Source organism: Lonchura striata, chromosome 11 (genome assembly GCF_046129695.1).
Source record: "Lonchura striata isolate bLonStr1 chromosome 11, bLonStr1.mat, whole genome shotgun sequence".
Taxonomy (NCBI): domain Eukaryota; kingdom Metazoa; phylum Chordata; class Aves; order Passeriformes; family Estrildidae; genus Lonchura; species Lonchura striata.
In genome coordinates, this window is record NC_134613.1 from 3,011,332 (window position 1) to 3,029,466 (window position 18,135).

Genomic DNA, 18,135 nt, shown 5'->3' on the forward strand with positions numbered 1-18,135 from the left:
TTTTTGAGGTGGAAATAAGCCATTTTGAGGTGGGGTAAGATTTGGGTGTTTTCAGTGAAACTGAGTCATTTTGAGGTGACAGATCAATCCATCTTGACTTTGGGAGGGCAAAGATGTGGAGAACACAGCCTGAAATCCCCCAAGAACCCACAAATCCTTCAGAATATGTCCCCAGACTATAAATTTCATCTCAAATACCTGTTAAAGGGTTGGACTTTGAATCTCTGAATAATTACTTTCTTTTCAGTCCTATTTCAGGTGTTTTAATTGATAAAGATATATCTGAAGAATGTTAAGGCCAAACCAAAAAGATGACCAGTCAGGTGTCTTCCCAACATGGATCACAGGGAATGTGGGTCACCAGGCCTTTGCACAGCATGGGTCTTCCCATGGGGGATAAGGCTGGAGCAGGGCACAAAGATCTTCATGCAGTTTGGGGACTCTCAGGGCTTCCTTTACTAGTGTCTCCATTGGTGTTTGGTCAAGTGAGAGCTCTGGGTGAAGCTCTTCCCACACTGGGGACACTGGCAGGGCCTCTCCCCAGTGTGTATGCGCCGGTGCTTGACAAGGGAAGAGTTGTACTTGAAGCCCTTCCCACAGTCGGGGCAGCGGAAGGGCCTCTCATCCATGTGAATCCGCTGATGGCAGAGGAGATTAGAGCTGGTCTTAAACTTCTTCTGACACTCAGGACACTCATAGGGCCTCTTGTCAGTGTGGATCATTTGGTGGATGATCAGGTTGGACCTCTGGCTGAAGCCCTTCTCACATTGCTCACACTTGTATGGTCTTTCCCCAGTGTGGATCCTCTGGTGGCGGATCAAGTTGGATCTTGTGCTGCAGCTCATCCCACATTCCTTACACTCATAGGGCTTCTCCCTGGTGTGGATGTGCCAGTGGGTGACGAGGGTGGAGTTGCGCTTGAATCCCTTCCCACAGTCCGGGCAGTGGAAGGGCCTCTCATCCGTGTGAATCCGCTGGTGCAGGAGGAGAGTGGAGCTGGTGTGAAACCTCTTCTGACACTCAGGACACTCATAGGGCCTCTCCCCAGTGTGGATGCTCTGGTGGGTGACAAGGGCAGAGCTGCAGCTGAAGCCCTTCCCACACTCCCCACACTCGTAGGCCCATTCCCCAGTGTGGATCATCTGGTGGCAGATCAGGCTGTTGCTCTTCCTGAAGCTCTTCCCACACTCCAAGCACCTGTAGGGCTTCTCCCCATCAGGAAGCTTCTCAGGCACCACCAGCTCCGAGCTCTGGCTGAAGCTCTGCCCACCTTCCTGGCCCAGAGTGGGTCTTTCCTCCTCAGAGCATCCTGGGCTGGGTTTGCAGCCCCTCCTCCTGTGGGATCTCTGGGGCTTTTCCTCACTGTTGTATTCCTGCACCATGGAGCTGCTCAAAATGGCCTCTTCCATGAGGTTCTCCTGTGGGGATTTATCCTCCCTGGTCTTTATCTTCTTCTCCTTGTCTGGGGGAGGAAGAACAGGGAGAGGATGGGATTTGCCTCCGTGCCGCAGGGAAGGGCAAGGAGATCCCCCCAGTGCGTCCCCGGCAGGAGGGCACTGGCAGCGGGGCTGTCCTGCAGGCGGGGGCTGTGCTGGGCTGGGAGATGGAGCAGGAGAGAGGGGGAAAGGGGCACTGACTTCCTCCTCACCTGCCTCGGTGTCCCAGGGCATCTTCCTCTTCCTTGCAGCCTCCTCCACCATCTGGCGAATTTTTGGGGATGGGAAATCCTGTTTTGGGAGGAAAAAAGTTATGAGCACAGTGAGTTTGTTACTGGTTGGAAGGCAAACCAGGGGGAGAGTCTAAGCCAGAATGACAATTGAATAAGAAAATTAAGATCAAGGCAATGATGCAGGAACACTGTCTTAATCTGAGAGAGTCAGGATATAACCTGACACCCCGTTGCTCAGGGTGGTGGTAGCAGTCTGATGAAATGGTGGCTGCAGTCCAGCTGGAGTGATGAATGTGATTCTGTCAAAGCAGTGATCCTCTAGAAGGGTCTGGTCTTCCTCTGAAGGTCCAGTGGTGGTTATGGAGCTCTTCTCCTCTGAGAATCCAGTAGGCAAGGTGGTTGTGGTGTTGCAAATGGTGAGATTATATCCAGGTAGGAATGCTTGGTTCCTCCCCCTGGGCGGAGCATCCCACAATGGGATGATGTAATTTTATCAGTGCTGCAGTGACACTCAATGGCCCATTAACAGAAGATGGCCCCTGGAGGGCGTTATCAGGGCTGAGCCATGGAAGAGATAAAGAACACTGCCCCACCTGTTGATAACAGTTTATGGAGATGGGGACTGAAAACACTTTTGGTTACATCTGACACTGAAACTGGAAACAATGAGGCAATCCCTGCTCGGGGTGGGGGGTGAACACCACCCCCCTTACCCAAACTGGCTCAGGTGTAAAACCCCCACCCTGGGAAGGCCACGCACACAGGGGACAATGACACACTTGCCCCGCCCCAGGGGAGATCTCTGTCCCTGTCACTCCCTTGCTCTCTCCCCTTTTCTCTTTCTTTGCATCTCTCTCTACCTCACATTTACTGTTCAATAAAATCCACTTTGGATTTGGTCTTGTGAGCACCTTAATTGGGGCAGAGGCATCTCTCTAACAATTTTATTATCCAGAATGCAACATTATTTTACACAGTGAGTTCAGGGCTCTGTTGTCTGACCCCAAGTGCCTTTGACAACAGCATGTTTCTCTCCTCTGAGGAGTTTGTGGCTCTTTCTGGAGGAACTCTTGGAAGCTTGGATGCAGCTTCCTCTGAGTGACTTTTGGGAGAACTTACGAGGAAAATGGCTCTTGTGGGTGGCCAGTGTAAAGAAAATATTTTGTTTTCCTTCTTTGAAAATTCTGTTAAAATCACTGGAGGAAAGGGACCAAATGATACCAGCAAGACTGACAAGGATCATTCACCTCAAAGTGAGGAACACAAGGCTACTTAAATCCTACAAGAAGCCCAGCTCAAGTAGGTAAATTCCCAAATAACTCCTGAATTCACGGGCTTTGGGGGGAGAAGCATTATTTTCTTGATCCCTGTCATCTTTGTGATAGCTACACAGACCTTTCCCTTCCTTTTAATAATCTGTATTGGGCCAAATTTCCATGGGGTTTTTTTTGTTTGTTTGTTTTTTATTTTTTTTTGGAACCTGCCAGCATCTGAGCTGGAGCTGTACTGGAACTGATGAAATTTGGAATTGCCAGAGAATTGCTTCTGTTGTTTGTCTATTCATGTTTGGGATTTATTTGTGTTTCCATCAGAAATGACTTGTGGGAAGAGCAAATCTTCCTCAAGGCATTTTATGTAGGGTTAACTTTGATTTCTGCTGAGTTTGTTTTGTCCAGTGTCCAGGAGATGCTCAAGGGGTCTCTGGTTTTGGTTTGGCCCTAATTTACTTCTGATTTGTCTTTATCACTTAAAAACACCTGAAAAATGACTAAAAAGAGTATTGACCGGAGATGTCAGAAGTCCCACCATTTAAGAGGTATTTGAGGTGGACTTTACTGTTTGGGAACATATTCTGGAGGATTTGTGGGTTCTTGGGGGATATCTGGTAGTATTCTCCATATCTTTGCACTCCAAAACCCAATGTGGATTGGTCTGTCACCTCAAAGTGACTCAATCACACCTCAAAATGGCTGGTTCCCACCTCAGTCCCATGCCAAAATTGCTCAATTCTTCAGCCTCCAGGATGAGATGGGGTTGGAAGGTGATCGGGAGAAGTGAGATCCAAATTTGAGTGTGTGGGGTCAGGATTGTGTGGGGCTGGGTGGGTGTGATTTATTTTGATAATAAGTAAAACTATCAGAATTATTGATTTCTGTCCCATTCATTTTCTGTCAGTTCTGATTTGATTTTCAGAGTGCCGCCTTCTCAGCTGATTTTGTTTGTGACCTCCTGTCCCAGACTGAAAAGCAAGATGTGTTCTTTTTGCCATCTGTATGGCAGTTGTCCTGTGTTAAGTGGGCAGTTTTTCCTTATCTCTTCCACAATCAATCCTCCCTCAGGACAGACATTTGCTGATAATGGGCTATTGAATGTCACAGCATGAATGATAAGAAATGTGGAGAGTTTTGTGGATGAATGGCTTCGTGAGAAAGGACATGACTACGTGCAGTTAGTGAAGCAGTAGCTGAAAATTGCATAGTGCAGCAATAGCAGATGTAGCAATAATATCTTATGTCCTTGGGTAAGCTGGTTCCCAACAGTAGAATGGTCAGCAAAAAGATAAATGTAAGGGAAAACAAAGCAAGCTCAGAAAGCTCCAAAGGCGGGGTTGACCTGTTTTTAATACACCAATGATGAGCCTAAGTTTTGCAATATGCATGAGCTTCATTATAACGCGTATAACTATACATGTGTGCTTGGAATAAACTGAGACTTGTTGACATTATAGAATGGACTTGTCTCCCGTCACTATTTACACAAGGAACGCATAAGAAAGGGGCAGGGTGAATGGGGGGAAGAAGGGAAAATTACAAACCCCCAAACTCCTCCTCGTCCTCATCCTCCATTTACTCGTCGTCGTCCTCCTCCTCCTCCTCCTCCTCCTCATCCTCGTCCTCCTTGTCCTCCTTGTCATCCTAGTCCTCGACCTCCTCCTCCACCTCCTTGTCCTGCTCATCCTTATCCTCCTCCTCCTCAATTTCCCCCTACACATCCTCATTCTCATCCTCTTTATCCTCCTATTCCTCCTCCTCCTCCTCGTCTTCCTCGTCCTCCTCCTCCTTGTCCTCCTTGTCCTCCTCGTCCTCCTTCTCCTCCTCATCCTCGTCCTTTTCCTCATCCTTGTCCTCCTCCTCATCCTCCTCCTTATGCTCCGCATCCTTATCCTCTTCATCCTCCTCATTGTCGTCCTCATCCTCATTCTCCTCCTTCTCCTCCTCCTCATCTTCCTCCTATTCCTCCTCCTTGTCCTCCGCATCCTGCTCATCCTCATCCTCCTCGTCCTTCTCCTCCTGGTCCTCCTCATCCTTGTCCTCCTCCTCTTTATTCTCCTCCTTCTCCTCCACCTCCTCCTGTTCATCTCCTTTCTCCTCCTCCTCCTCTTACTCGTCCGCCTCCCCCTCTTCCTCATCCCCCTCCTCCTCCTCCTCATCCTCGTCCTCGTCCTCGTCCTCCTCCTCCTCCTCCTCCTCGTCCACCTCCTCCTCGTCCTCCTCCTCCTCGTCCTCCTCCTCGTCCTCGTCGTCCTCCTCCTCCTCCTCTTCATCCTCCTCCTCCTCCTCGTCCTCCTCCTCGTCCTCGTCGTCCTCCTCCTCCTCCTCTTCATCCTCCTCCTCCTCCTCGTCCTCCTGCTCCTCGTCCTCTTCCTCCTCCTACTCCTCGTCCTCCTCCTCCTCCTCCTCCTCCTCCTCCTCATCCTCCTCCTCCTCGTCCTCCTCCTCGTCCTCCTCCTCCTCATCCTCCTCCTCCTCGTCCTCCTCCTCGTCCTCGTCCTCGTTTTCCTCCTCCTCGTCTTCCTCCTCGTCCTCCTCATTCTCGTCCTCCTCCTGGCCCTCCTCCTCGTCCTCCTCGTCCTCCACGTCGTCCTCGTAGTCCTACTCATCCTCCTCGACCTTCTCCTCGTCCTCATCCTCGTCCTCGTCCTCGTCCTCCTCCTTCTCGTCCTCGTACTCCTCCTCGTCCTCCTCCTCCTCCTCCTCCTCCTCCTCCTCGTCCTTCTCCTCCTCATCCTCGTCCTCATCCTCCTCCTCCTACTCCTCCACCCCCTCCTCTTCCTCCTCCTCTTCCTCCTCCTCCTCCTAGTCAACTTCATCCACGTCCTCGTCCTCCTCCTCCTAATCCTCATCCTCCCCCTCCTCCTCGTCCTCCTCCTCCTCGTCCTCGTCCTCGTCCTCCTCCTCTTCATCCTCATCCTCCTCCTCGTCCTCCTCCTCCTCGTCCTCCTCCTCCTCATCCTCGTCCTCTTCCTCCTCGTCCTCTTCCTCGTCCTCCTCGTCCTCCTCCTCCTCCTCTTCAGCCTCCTCCTCCTCGTCGTCCTCCTCTTCGTCCTCCTCCTCGTCCTCATCCTCATTTTCCTCCTCCGCGTCCTCCTCCTCCTCATCCTCGTCCTCCTCCTCCTCGTCCTCCTCCTCGACCTCCTCCTCCTCATCCTCGTCCTCCTCCTCCTCGTTCTCCTCCTCCTCTTTGTCCTCCTTCTTCTCCTCGTCCTCCTCCTCCTCGTCCTCCTCCTCCTCATCCTCCTTCTACTCGTCCTCCTCCTACTGCTCCTCATCCTCATCCTCGTCCTCGTCCTCGTCCTCGTCCTCGTCCTCGTCCTCCTCCTCATCCTCCTCGTCCTCCTCATCCTCCTCCTCATCCTCCTCCTCCTCGTCCTCCTCCTCCTCATCTTCGTCCTCCTTCTCCTCCTCCTCATCCTCCTCCTCCTCGTCCTCCTCCTCCTCGTCCTCCTCCTCCTCGTCTTCGTCCTCCTCCTCCTCCTCGTCCTCCTCCTCCTCGTCCTCCTCCTCCTCGTCCTCCTCCTCCTCGTCCTCCTCCTCCTCGTCTTCGTCCTCCTCCTCCTCCTCGTCCTCCTCCTCCTCGTCCTCCTCCTCCTCGTCTTCGTCCTCCTCCTCCTCCTCCTCCTCCTCCTCCTCGTCCTCCTCCTCCTCGTCCTCCTCGTCCTCCTCGTCCTTCTCCTCCTCCTCTATAGCCTCCTCCTCCTCGTCTTCATCCTCCTCCTCCTCCTCTACTTCCTCCTCCTCCTCGTCCTCCTCCTCCTCGTCGTCCTCCTCCTCCTCCTCGTCCTCCTCCTCCTCGTCCTCCTCCTCTTCTTTGTCCTCCTCCTCCTCCTCCTCCTCCTCCTCCTCCTCCTCCTCCTCATCCTCCTCCTCCTCGTCCTCGTCCTCCTCCTCCTCGTCCTCCTCCTCCTCGTCTTCGTCCTCCTCCTGCTCCTCCTCGTCCTCCTCCTCCTCATCCTCCTCCCCCTCGTCCTCCTCGTGCTCCTTGTCCTCCTCATCCTCTTCATCCTCCTACTCGTCCTCTTCCTCCTCGTTCTCCTCCTCCTCGTCTTCGTCCTCCTCCTCATCCTCCTCATCCTCCTACTCGTCCTCCTCCTCCTCGTCTTCGTCCTCCTCCTCATCCTCCTCATCCTCCTCCTCGTCCTCCTCCTTCTCGTCCTCCTCCTCATCCTCGTCCTCCTCCTCCTCGTCCTCCTCCTCCTCCTCCTCGTCCTCCTCCTCCTCGTATTCGTCCTCCTCCTCCTCCTCCTCTTCCTCCTCCTCCTCGTCCTCCTCCTCCTCTTTGTCCTCCTCCTCCTCCTCCTCCTCCTCCTCCTCCTATTCCTCCTCGTCCTCCTCCTCCTCCTCGTCCTCCTCCTCCTCGTCCTCCTCCTCTTCTTTGTCCTCCTCCTCCTCCTCCTCCTCCTCCTCCTCCTCCTCCTCCTCATCCTCCTCCTCCTCGTCCTCGTCCTCCTCCTCCTCGTCCTCCTCCTCCTCGTCTTCGTCCTCCTCCTGCTCCTCCTCGTCCTCCTCCTCCTCATCCTCCTCCCCCTCGTCCTCCTCGTGCTCCTTGTCCTCCTCATCCTCTTCATCCTCCTACTCCTCCTCGTCCTCCTCCTTCTCGTCCTCCTCCTCATCCTCGTCCTCCTCCTCCTCGTCCTCCTCCTCCTCCTCCTCGTCCTCCTCCTCCTCGTATTCGTCCTCCTCCTCCTCCTCCTCTTCCTCCTCCTCCTCGTCCTCCTCCTCCTCTTTGTCCTCCTCCTCCTCCTCCTCCTCCTCCTCCTATTCCTCCTCGTCCTCCTCCTCCTCGTCCTCGTCCTCCTTTTCCTCCTCCTCGTCCTCCTCCTCGTCCTCATCCTCCTCATCCTCCTCCTCGTCCTCCTCCTCCTCGTCCTCCTCCTCCTCCTCTTCAGCCTCCTCCTCCTCGTCGTCCTTCTCTTCGTCCTCCTCCTCGTCCTCGTCCTCATTTTCCTCCTCCTCGTCCTCCTCCTCCTCATCCTCGTCCTCCTCCTCCTCTTTGTCCTCCTCCTCCTCCTCCTCCTCCTCCTCGTCCTCCTCCTCCTCGTCCTCCTCCTCTTCGTCCTTGTCCTCCACCTCCTCGTCCTCCTCCTCTTCGTCTTCGTCCTCCTCCTCCTCCTCCACTTCCTCCTCCTCGTCGTCCTCCTCCTCATCCTCCTCCTCCTCGTCCTCCTCCTCCTCTTTGTCCTCCTCCTCCTCATCCTCCTCCTCCTCCTGCTCCTCATCCTCATCCTCGTCCTCGTCCTCCTCCTCCTCCTCCTCCTCATCCTCCTCGTCCTCCTCATCCTCCTCCTCGTCCTCCTCCTCCTCGTCCTCCTCCTTCTCGTCTTCGTCCTCCTTCTTCTCCTCATTCTCCTCCTCCTCGTCCTCCTCCTCCTTATCCTCCTCCTCGTCCTCGTCCTCCTCCTCTTCGTCCTCCTCGTCTTCGTCCTCCTTCTTCTCCTCATTCTCCTCCTCCTCGTCCTCGTCCTCCTTTTCCTCCTCCTCGTCCTCCTCGTCCTCCTCGTCCTTCTCCTCCTCCTCTATAGCCTCCTCCTCCTCCTCGTCTTCGTCCTCCTCCTCCTCCTCTACTTCCTACTCCTCCTCTTCCTCCTCCTCCTGGTCCTCCTCCTCGTCCTCCTCCTCATCCTCCTCGTCCTCCTCCTCCTCGTCCTCCTCTACTTCCTACTCCTCCTCTTCCTCCTCCTCCTGGTCCTCCTCCTCCTCCTCCTCCTCCTCCTCCTCGTCCTCCTCCTCCTCGTCCTCCTCCTCTTCTTTGTCCTCCTCCTCCTCCTCCTCCTCCTCCTCCTACTCCTCCTCCTCCTCCTCCTCCTCCTCCTCCTCCTCGTCCTCCTCCTCCTCTTTGTCCTCCTCCTCCTCCTCTTCAGCCTCCTCCTCCTCGTCGTCCTTCTCTTCGTCCTCCTCCTCGTCCTCGTCCTCATTTTCCTCCTCCTCGTCCTCCTCCTCCTCATCCTCGTCCTCCTCCTCCTCTTTGTCCTCCTCCTCCTCCTCCTCCTCCTCCTCGTCCTCCTCCTCCTCGTCCTCCTCCTCTTCGTCCTTGTCCTCCACCTCCTCGTCCTCCTCCTCTTCGTCTTCGTCCTCCTCCTCCTCCTCTGAAGAGAGCCTGACAGAGGAATGGTTGAACGACAAGGGACATGATACTGTAAAGTTAATCCAAATAGGGAGGGCTACGTGACTGCTGCAAAGTTCGCATGGCCCTGAAGAATAGATGATGTGCAGAAAGCAGGATATTGAAATTGCTTAGTATGTAGAAGTAGATAGAGAAGAACAAAGGGGGTACTAAGCTGTTCTAACTGCAAGGCCAGCCGGACAGGCATGTATCGATCATAACGATACTTTTAAGATAATAGTACAAGTCACATAGCAACCAATCATGAGCTTGGCTTTTGCAATATGTATGAGCTAATTAACGAACATATATAAACTATGTAATCTGTTACAATAAACAGAGACTTGATGATCATGATATCATGAGTCTTGTCTCCCGCGGCATTTTCCTCTAACAACTGGCGCCCGAAAGCAGGGACCTGATCCGAGCCTAAGGCGAGAGGGGTGCTGCGTTGGAGTGCGGGTCCTGCAGCTGGAAGGACGGCGAAAATAAAGAGAAGAGGCGAAACGCTCTTCTCCGCGCCCTGAGTGACCGTAGAAGCGGGCTCAGCCGATACGTGCTGCCGAAGCCTGAAGGAGCCAGCAACGGTACCGACGTAACCATGGAAAGGCAAGCAGCATATGATTTATTTAGTGCTTCTCTTAGAAAAAGGCAGATTAGGGGGATTGACTTAGATAAGGATCTCCCTTCGCTATTGCATCATGCTGAGTCTTACGGCTTTTTCATTAACCCCCATAGTGTTCATAAACTTTCAGAATGGAGAAGATATAGGGATAAGTTGTGGGAATTAGTGTTAGATGAGGATAAACCGGGCAAGAAAATGAGTAAACTTTGGAGAGTGGTTGATAACGAATTGTTAATGTGTCAAGCAGAAAAGAGGGCGGTGGAAGTGATACGGACAGCTCTGGAGAAAAATAAGGAATGTAAACCCTCGCTTCTCTCCAGTGAGCCAAACCCTCCGGTTCTCACAAATTTTCCCATTCCCATCTCTGCTTCTGAAATGCCTGTACCTCCCATAGACACTAGTAGCATTGAGGTGCTGGAAATTGAGATCCAAATTGCTTTATGGCAACGGGACTGGGATCCCAAATTCACTTTGTGTGAACGGGGATCAGGTAGAACGGAGCGGGCGCGGGGCCAGACAGAACGGGGCCGGCCAGCACCGAGCCGGAGGCGAGCCCGGGGCGGAGCGGACATCAGCCGAGAGACGGAAGGCTCCTTGCTGCCGAGCAGCAGCGCAAGGGGGGAGAGGGGCGTTCCTGGGGCTCAGCCGCGCTGGAGCCGGAGCAGGCGGGGCGCGGCCGTGGCGGGGGTGTCTCTTCTCCCATCCACAAGGTGACACAACAAGGACGGGAGCGAGGCGGCGCCGCCCCTCATCTCCCCGCAGCGCCCAGCAATGGCGGCGGAGATGGCGGCACAGTCCTGGTTGCCATGGCAGCGACAACACCGAGAGCAGCAGCGCCACCGGTGGCGGGATCGCAACACTACAGCAAAAATTTCAACAGCATCTTCCCAATTTCTTACAAGAGTCAGAGACGTAATGAAAAAGTACAGCAGGACCGAGTGTTTTCCAAGATAACAAGAAGGATGAACATTATGTGAATCAATATTATTTCAAATATGATATAGATAAAAATCACTGTATAAAGATAGAAATGTTAGTAATGATTTAATTACCAAAAATGTCTCTGCAAACAAAGAGTTGAGAAAATGTCACCTGATGGAATTTTAGTATTGAGTTTGTAATCTCTGTCTTTGGGTTTTTATAGATAATAATATAAGTAATAGTGATTTTTAAGTTTTATAGATAATACGATAAATAGTGATTGTTAAGTTTTTGTAAGTAATGATAAGTAGTGATTGTTACTAATGTTATATGAGTGCTTTAAAAGGATTTGCTTAAACTATTTTAAACATTTCTTGTTAATAAGTTAATCATAAAATGTGAGTTGTCTGATTTTTGTGATAAGAATTATTATTAAGGTATTAAGGTATTAAGGTGTTGTTATAGTATTTACAGTCAGTTTTCATATGTTTTATTGTCTCTTTAGGTGATTGATTACAAAATGTTTTTTCAGGATCCTGTGTTTTTGATTTTTTAACTACTCATGTGTTTTCTTTATCCAATCTTTTATGCAGCTGCAATTCATCTTCCTTTAAAAATTCATTATCCAAATTTTAATTCAAAATTTCAGACTTCAAATTTTCAGATTTCTGAAGAAAGGGTTTGTTGTATTTAGAGAATTTTTGTCTTGAAAGAGATTTTAAACAGGTTCAATTATTTAATAGTTTGATAAATTTTTAATAATAAGGTTTTTTACTTATAACTGTTATTTCTAAGACTTTTGTTTTATAATGTGTTCAAACATATCCTCCAATTAGAGTTTGAGCTCTGGCCAAGCTCTGGCTCTACATGAATGGTGTGATTGACCCAGGTGTTTTCTGCATCAAAAAGTATTCAAGTCCTTTTGGCTTGACAATTTGACCATGTAGGGCAGCTGAGCCTCAAAGGGAGTTTTGGAGAGACATGATCCGGACATGTTTTATCCAAATCTCTGATGTTTTAAGGTTTATCAGCTGCTGCAGACTCTGGGATGACAATTTGATAGTGTAGCACTTGGTAACTGTGATTTTATATGTAATATTAATTGTGTATTATCTGATTGATTTTTATTTGTTATTAGTTTCTTTACTATATGCATTGTTTTATTCTTGATGTTTTTTCATGTTTATTATAAAGATGTTGATATTTCCATTTCTTCATGCAAATTTTAAGAAACAGAATTGAGAGAGGACCCTCCAGTCCCTGTGGGGAGTGTTGAGTTTGTTTGTGTTTTAGCAGGTACAGAATCTGGATAAATTTCAGTGAAGAATGTTAAACTTATCAATTTCAAGAAAACACTAATCTCTCCACAAGTAAATCAGAGGATGCACAGCAAAAGTGGATTGTGCAAAGATTTGTGTTTCACCCACAAAAGATTGTATATTTTTAATTATGTTACAGACTTTTTTACTAAGTTTTAATAAGTTTTAGTAATGCCTGTGATTTTTCTGTTCATTTTGCCATTGCTTTTCAATGGCAAAAGAAAAAGAGGGACAATCAATTAGATAATCAAAAGCATAACATTAAGTTTATCATAAATATAGTTTGTATTTAGAATTAAATTTGTTCCTTTCATGTTAAACAGAACAATCAAGAACATGAGAAATATGAAGTGGGGTGCACTTCTGTAATACTAACCTCATTTTCACCCCACGAGTTACTTCAGTGCAAGCTCTCACACAATTAAAAATCCTAGCCTACTGGACAGAAAAATAAATTAATATTTCATCTAAAATATTAAGTGAGCTTGCCACAAATATAGGTAGTATCTGTCATGCAGTTCTGCAAAACAGAGCAGCTGCCACTAATTTACTTCTTCTAGCCCAAGGTCATAGTTGTGAAGAATTTGAAGGAATGTGCTGTATGAACTTATCTGATCACTCTACATCTATCCATAAGCAAATACGAAAATTGACCAAGCTAACTCAACAGTTAAAAGTAGAAGATAGATTAGGTTTAAAAAGATAGCTAAAAGGATTGGGGATCGGACCATAGTTAAGAAACATTATCAAATACGGCATAATAGTTCTAAGCATAATTGTGATACTTCTGTTTGTTTTGCCCTGTGTGTTTACTTGCTTACAAGGCTTGATGCAGCAGCTTTTGCAGAAAATGCTGAATGCACACCTTCTTGTCCAAAAGGAAAACGGGGGAGATGAAGAGAGCCTGACAGAGGAATGGTTGAACGACAAGGGACATGATACTGTAAAGTTAATCCAAATAGGGAGGGCTACGTGACTGCTGCAAAGTTCGCATGGCCCTGAAGAATAGATGATGTGCAGAAAGCAGGATATTGAAATTGCTTAGTATGTAGAAGTAGATAGAGAAGAACAAAGGGGGTACTAAGCTGTTCTAACTGCAAAGCCAGCCGGACAGGCATGTATCGATCATAATGATACTTTTAAGATAATAGTACAAGTCACATAGCAACCAATCATGAGCTTGGCTTTTGCAATATGTATGAGCTAATTAACGAACATATATAAACTATGTAATCTGTTACAATAAACAGAGACTTGATGATCATGATATCATGAGTCTTGTCTCCCGCGGCATTTTCCTCTAACACTCCTCCACTTCCTCCTCCTCGTCGTCCTCCTCCTCATCCTCCTCCTCCTCGTCCTCCTCCTCCTCTTTGTCCTCCTCCTCCTCATCCTCCTCCTCCTCCTGCTCCTCATCCTCATCCTCGTCCTCGTCCTCGTCCTCCTCCTCCTCCTCCTCCTTATCCTCCTCGTCCTCCTCATCCTCCTCCTCGTCCTCCTCCTCCTCGTCCTCCTCCTTCTCGTCTTCGTCCTCCTTCTTCTCCTCATTCTCCTCCTCCTCGTCCTCCTCCTCCTTATCCTCCTCCTCGTCCTCGTCCTCCTCCTCTTCGTCCTCCTCGTCTTCGTCCTCCTTCTTCTCCTCATTCTCCTCCTCCTCGTCCTCGTCCTCCTTTTCCTCCTCCTCGTCCTCCTCGTCCTCCTCGTCCTTCTCCTCCTCCTCTATAGCCTCCTCCTCCTCCTCGTCTTCGTCCTCCTCCTCCTCCTCTACTTCCTACTCCTCCTCTTCCTCCTCCTCCTGGTCCTCCTCCTCGTCCTCCTCCTCATCCTCCTCGTCCTCCTCCTCCTCGTCCTCCTCCTCTTCTTTGTCCTCCTCCTCCTCCTCCTCCTCCTCCTCCTACTCCTCCTCCTCCTCCTCCTCCTCCTCCTCCTCCTCGTTCTCCTCCTCCTCTTTGTCCTCCTCCTCCTCCTCCTCGTCCTCCTCCTCCTCGTCCTCCTCCTCCTCGACCTCCTCCTCCTCATCTTCGTCCTCCTCCTCCTCCTCCTCCTCCTCGTCCTCCTCGTCCTCCTCCTCCTCCTCGTCCTCCTCCTCCTCGTCCTCCTCCTCGTCCTCATCCTCTTTTTCCTCCTCCTCGTCCTCCTCCTCCTCGTCTTCCTCCTCGTCCTCCCCGTCCTCCTCCTCCTCGTCTTCAGCCTCCTCCTCCTCCTCGTCCTCCTGCTCCTCGTCCTCGTCCTCGTCCTCGTCCTCGTCCTGCTCCTCCTCGTCCTCCTCATCCTCCTCCTCGTCCTCCTCCTCCTCGTCTTCGTCCTCCTCCTCCTCCTCCTCGTCCTCCTCCTCCTCGTCCTCCTCCTCGTCCTCCTCCTCCTTTTTGTCCTCCTCCACCTGCTCCTCATCCTCCTCCTCGTTCTCCTCCTCCTCGTCCTCCTCCTCCTCGTCCTCGTCCTCCTCATCCTCCTCCTCGTCCTCCTCCTCTTTTTCCTTGTCCTCCTCGTCCTCGTCCTCCTCCTCGTCCTCCTCCTCCTCATCCTCATCCTCCTCATCGTCCTCCTCCTCCTCATCCTCCTCCTCCTCCTCGTCCTCCTCGTCCTCGTCCTCCTCCTCCTCCTCTTCCTCGTCCTCCTCCCAGTCCTCCTCCTCCTCTTTGTGCTCCTCCTCCTCCTCCTCGTCCTGCTCGTCCTCCTCATCCTCCTCCTCGTCCTCCTCCTCCTCCTCCTCATCCTCCTCCTCCTCCTCCTCTTCCTCCTCCTCCTCCTCGTCCTCCTCGTCCTCGTCGTCCTCCTCCTCCTCCTCCTCCTTCTCTTCCTCCTGCTGCTCCTCCTCCTCCTCCTCCTCCTCTGAGTGTGGTTCTCAGGATTCAATGACTCTAGGATTACAGGAACCTGGAACTCTGGGATTCCATGGCTCTGTGACCCCATGGATGGATTCAGGACTGTCTCCAAGGCCACAAGGGAACGTTGGTGCCAGCGGGAGGGGCTGCAGTGCAGGGGCACCAACAGCTGAGAGGCGACTGCAGCTGCTGCTGCTGCTGCTGCTGCTGCTGCTTGTGGGGGTGCTGCTTGGAGGGGTAGAGCCCTGGTTTGGCTGAGCATTGCCATCTCAGCCTGTGAGCTCCTGGGAGCTCAGGACAGAGCCAGGACTGACCCAGGTTGGCAATGCACTTGAGGACAGACACAGAGAATGGAAAGTGCCCACGGAGTGGTTTCGAGCAGGTCTGTGGGAAGGAGGAGGGAGGGAGGATGAATCCCCTACCCAAGGCTGCCAAGGGAAGGCTTTGGGAGGGAAAGGAAGCCTTGACCTGACACTAAGTCCTTCAAGGGCTCAGTTGCCCACGCTGAGCAGGATTTCGTCGCGCAGAACTGACAGGGCCAGATCCAGGGATGGGGAGGACATCGATGCGGGCTTCAGTTGAGCAAATTCTGCAGTGCTGACAAAGAGAGAGACTACATCCAGGTGAGGGAGGCAGGTGGAAAAGGCTTTGTGCCGTCCCTGCTCAGAAGGGATCCTCAGCACAGCCCTGACGATCTGTACATAGGAGAAAACAATCAACACAAAACAACAAAATGATAAACTGCTAGTAACCAGAAGAAGCTCAAGTTCCCTGAGGTGGGAATTGGAGCAGGAGAGCTTGAGGATCTGTGGGATATCACAGAAGAACTGGCCCAGGGCATTGCCATGGCCCAGGGGCAGGGAAAATGTATTGGCTGTGTGCCGCAGAGCATTGAGAAAGGCACTGGCCCAGGCAGCTGCTGCCATGTGGGCACAAGCTCTGCTGCCCAGGAGGGTCCTGTAGTGCAGGGGTTTGCAGATGGATACGTAGCGGTCATAGCACATGATGGTCAGCAGGAAATATTCTGTTGCAGCACAGAAAAGAAAAAAAAAATTGTGCAGCACATCCTGTGTAGGAGATGTTCCTGGTGTCCCAGAGGGAATTGTGCATGGCTTTGGGGACAGTGGTGCAGATGGAGCCCAGGTCGCTGAGGGCCAGGTTGAGCAGGAAGAAGAACATGGGCGTGTGCAGGTGGTGGCCGCAGGCTACGGCGCTGATGATGAGGCCGTTGCCCAGGAGGGTAGCCAGGGAGATGCCCAGGAAGAGGCAGAAGTGCAGGAGCTGCAGCTGCCGCGTGTCTGCCAGTGCCAGCAGGAGGAAGTGGCTGATGGAGCTGCTGTTGGACATTTGTTGTGGCTGCACATGGGCACCTGTTCATGGAGAAAGGACAGGGACAAGTCAGGAGAGGCTGCTTGGAGCCAAACCTTGGCCATTCCCTGCAGCCTGTCCTGCTGGCACTCACCCACCCTTGTTCCTGCTCTGGGAAAACCTTCACCCAGGTCCCTGCCTGAGCTCCAGTTGTGCTGGCTGAGTGTGCCAGGAGCAGCCAGGCCTGTGTCTGGGGGCTCTCGAGGAGCCATCCCTGCCCTGCTGCCCTGGGTTTGTGGCCATTTAGCAGAGGGGCAAGGCTGGATATTCAGGATTTATTAGGGGAGTAATTCCTATTGCAGAGAGGCTTGATACCATCTGCACTCATACTTCTAAGGGAAACAAAACAGATGTCAGGAGTTGGTTTAAGGAATTGTTATCCTACCCATAGATCATTCCTTTCTCTCTGAGGTCAGAAATCCCCAGCATTCCTGCTGCACTCAGAGTTTGCCACTGAGAGATGTGAGAGGCAAAGGATTCCCTGTGGCTGAAGGAAGGTGAGGGGCTGGATGGGCTTGTTCCCCCAGCACTGCTCTGCTCAGCCCCCTCTCCTTCCCTGAGCATCTCCCTGGGCCTGGACATCCCCTCCTGAGAGGTGCCTTGTCCCTGCCAGTGCTCACAGAGCCCATCCCACCCTGTGTGCCCTCGGCCCGGCCCTACAGAAACCTGCCTGTGTGCAGGGCCCTGGCTGGGGCAGGCTCTGTGTGCAGCTGGGCAAGGGCAGCTCAGGAGAGCCCTGCTGGGCCCTGCAGAGGTGATGCTGCTGCTGCCCAGGGCTGAGGAGTGGCTGAAGGCCCTTTGGGAGGCTCCCAGCAGAGACACTGACCACCCAAAGTCACAGTTCTGGAGTCTCTGTAAATGTTCAAACATTCCTTTGATGATCCTGTGTGTCCCTTTCAACTCAGAATGTTCTGTGATTCTGGGATTACAATTTCTGTTCTGCTTCTCTCAACCCCCTGCTGCCTATAATCAAAAGACAAAAAAAGAACCCTTGCAACAGTGTTAGAACAGTAAAGTAAAAACCATACCTTTATTGGAAGTTTCCAGGTGTCCCAGTGAGGATGAGGAACACCCAGCCCCTGATTTCAAAAGTTCATTAAGGTTAATTAATTAGGATATTTAACAGGAACGTCCAGTAGGAGATTCAGTTGCCCCAATTCCACACCCCTGGATCAACACATTCCAGTAAGTCCGAGGACTTCTTTGCCCCAGTTTTAGTTATGACTGTTCACATTGTGGTCAAATACCAAAATATTCTTCTTGTATACACTCTTCCTGATAATAAGACGATACAGTATTTCAGGAATATATTTAGACAGTCAATTTATTGTACTAAAATCTAAGAGAAAAGTAGGAAACATACTAGTGTCAGCAAAGATTACAGTTACATAAGTACATAACAGTAGTTTGATAAAGCTAATTAAGAGTTTAATGGAGCTAAGTAAGGATTATAATTTTATAATTACAAAATAGTAACTTACAGAGCTACAGTATATGAAAAATGTATAAAAAGCAAAAATCTTTATGTAACCACCCCAACATTCCCATCCTGCACCAAGCAGGAAATAGAAAATACTCTCAGGAAAGCTCCTGACCTTTACAGCAATCCCAGGCTTACCTTCTTTGGGAAGTGTCCTCCGGAGCTGTGCCCAGGCTGGTCTGGAGCTGGGAGCAGCCCTGCCCCAGCCAGCCCCTCTCAGCAGCAGCACCTGCCCTGCTCAGGGTGGCTCCTTCCCCCCACAGCTCCTGGCCAGCGCTGGGAGCAGCTCCAGGGCCGGCTGAGAGCTGTCCCTGGCAGGCAGCAGAGTCCCTGGCCCAGCACAGCGCCCTGGGCTGCAGGACCCTGCTCTGCAGGACAGCCCTGGGCACCCTGGCTGCTCTGCACAGGAGATGAGCAGAGAATGCACGCACAGGGTCTGTGGGCATTGGGATGTTCCAGCTTTAGGAGATCTCTCCAGGAGCTGCAGCTGCATTGTCCTGCAGCCAGAGGTTCCTGTGCCAAGGGCTGGCAGTGATTCTGCCCCGGGC

At 51.3% G+C, this 18,135-nt stretch overlaps 1 protein-coding gene across 1 annotated transcript in view; it reads right to left on the reverse strand.

The window, feature by feature from the left end:
* Positions 1–458: 458 nt before the first annotated feature.
* Positions 459–18,135, reverse strand: part of LOC144246967 (uncharacterized) — a 104,768-nt gene continuing 87,091 nt past the window's right edge. Inside the window, exon 3 of the mRNA XM_077785997.1 lies at positions 459–1,462. Coding sequence (XP_077642123.1) covers positions 459–1,462 — 1,004 coding nt within the window. The remainder of the gene's footprint in view (positions 1,463–18,135) is intronic.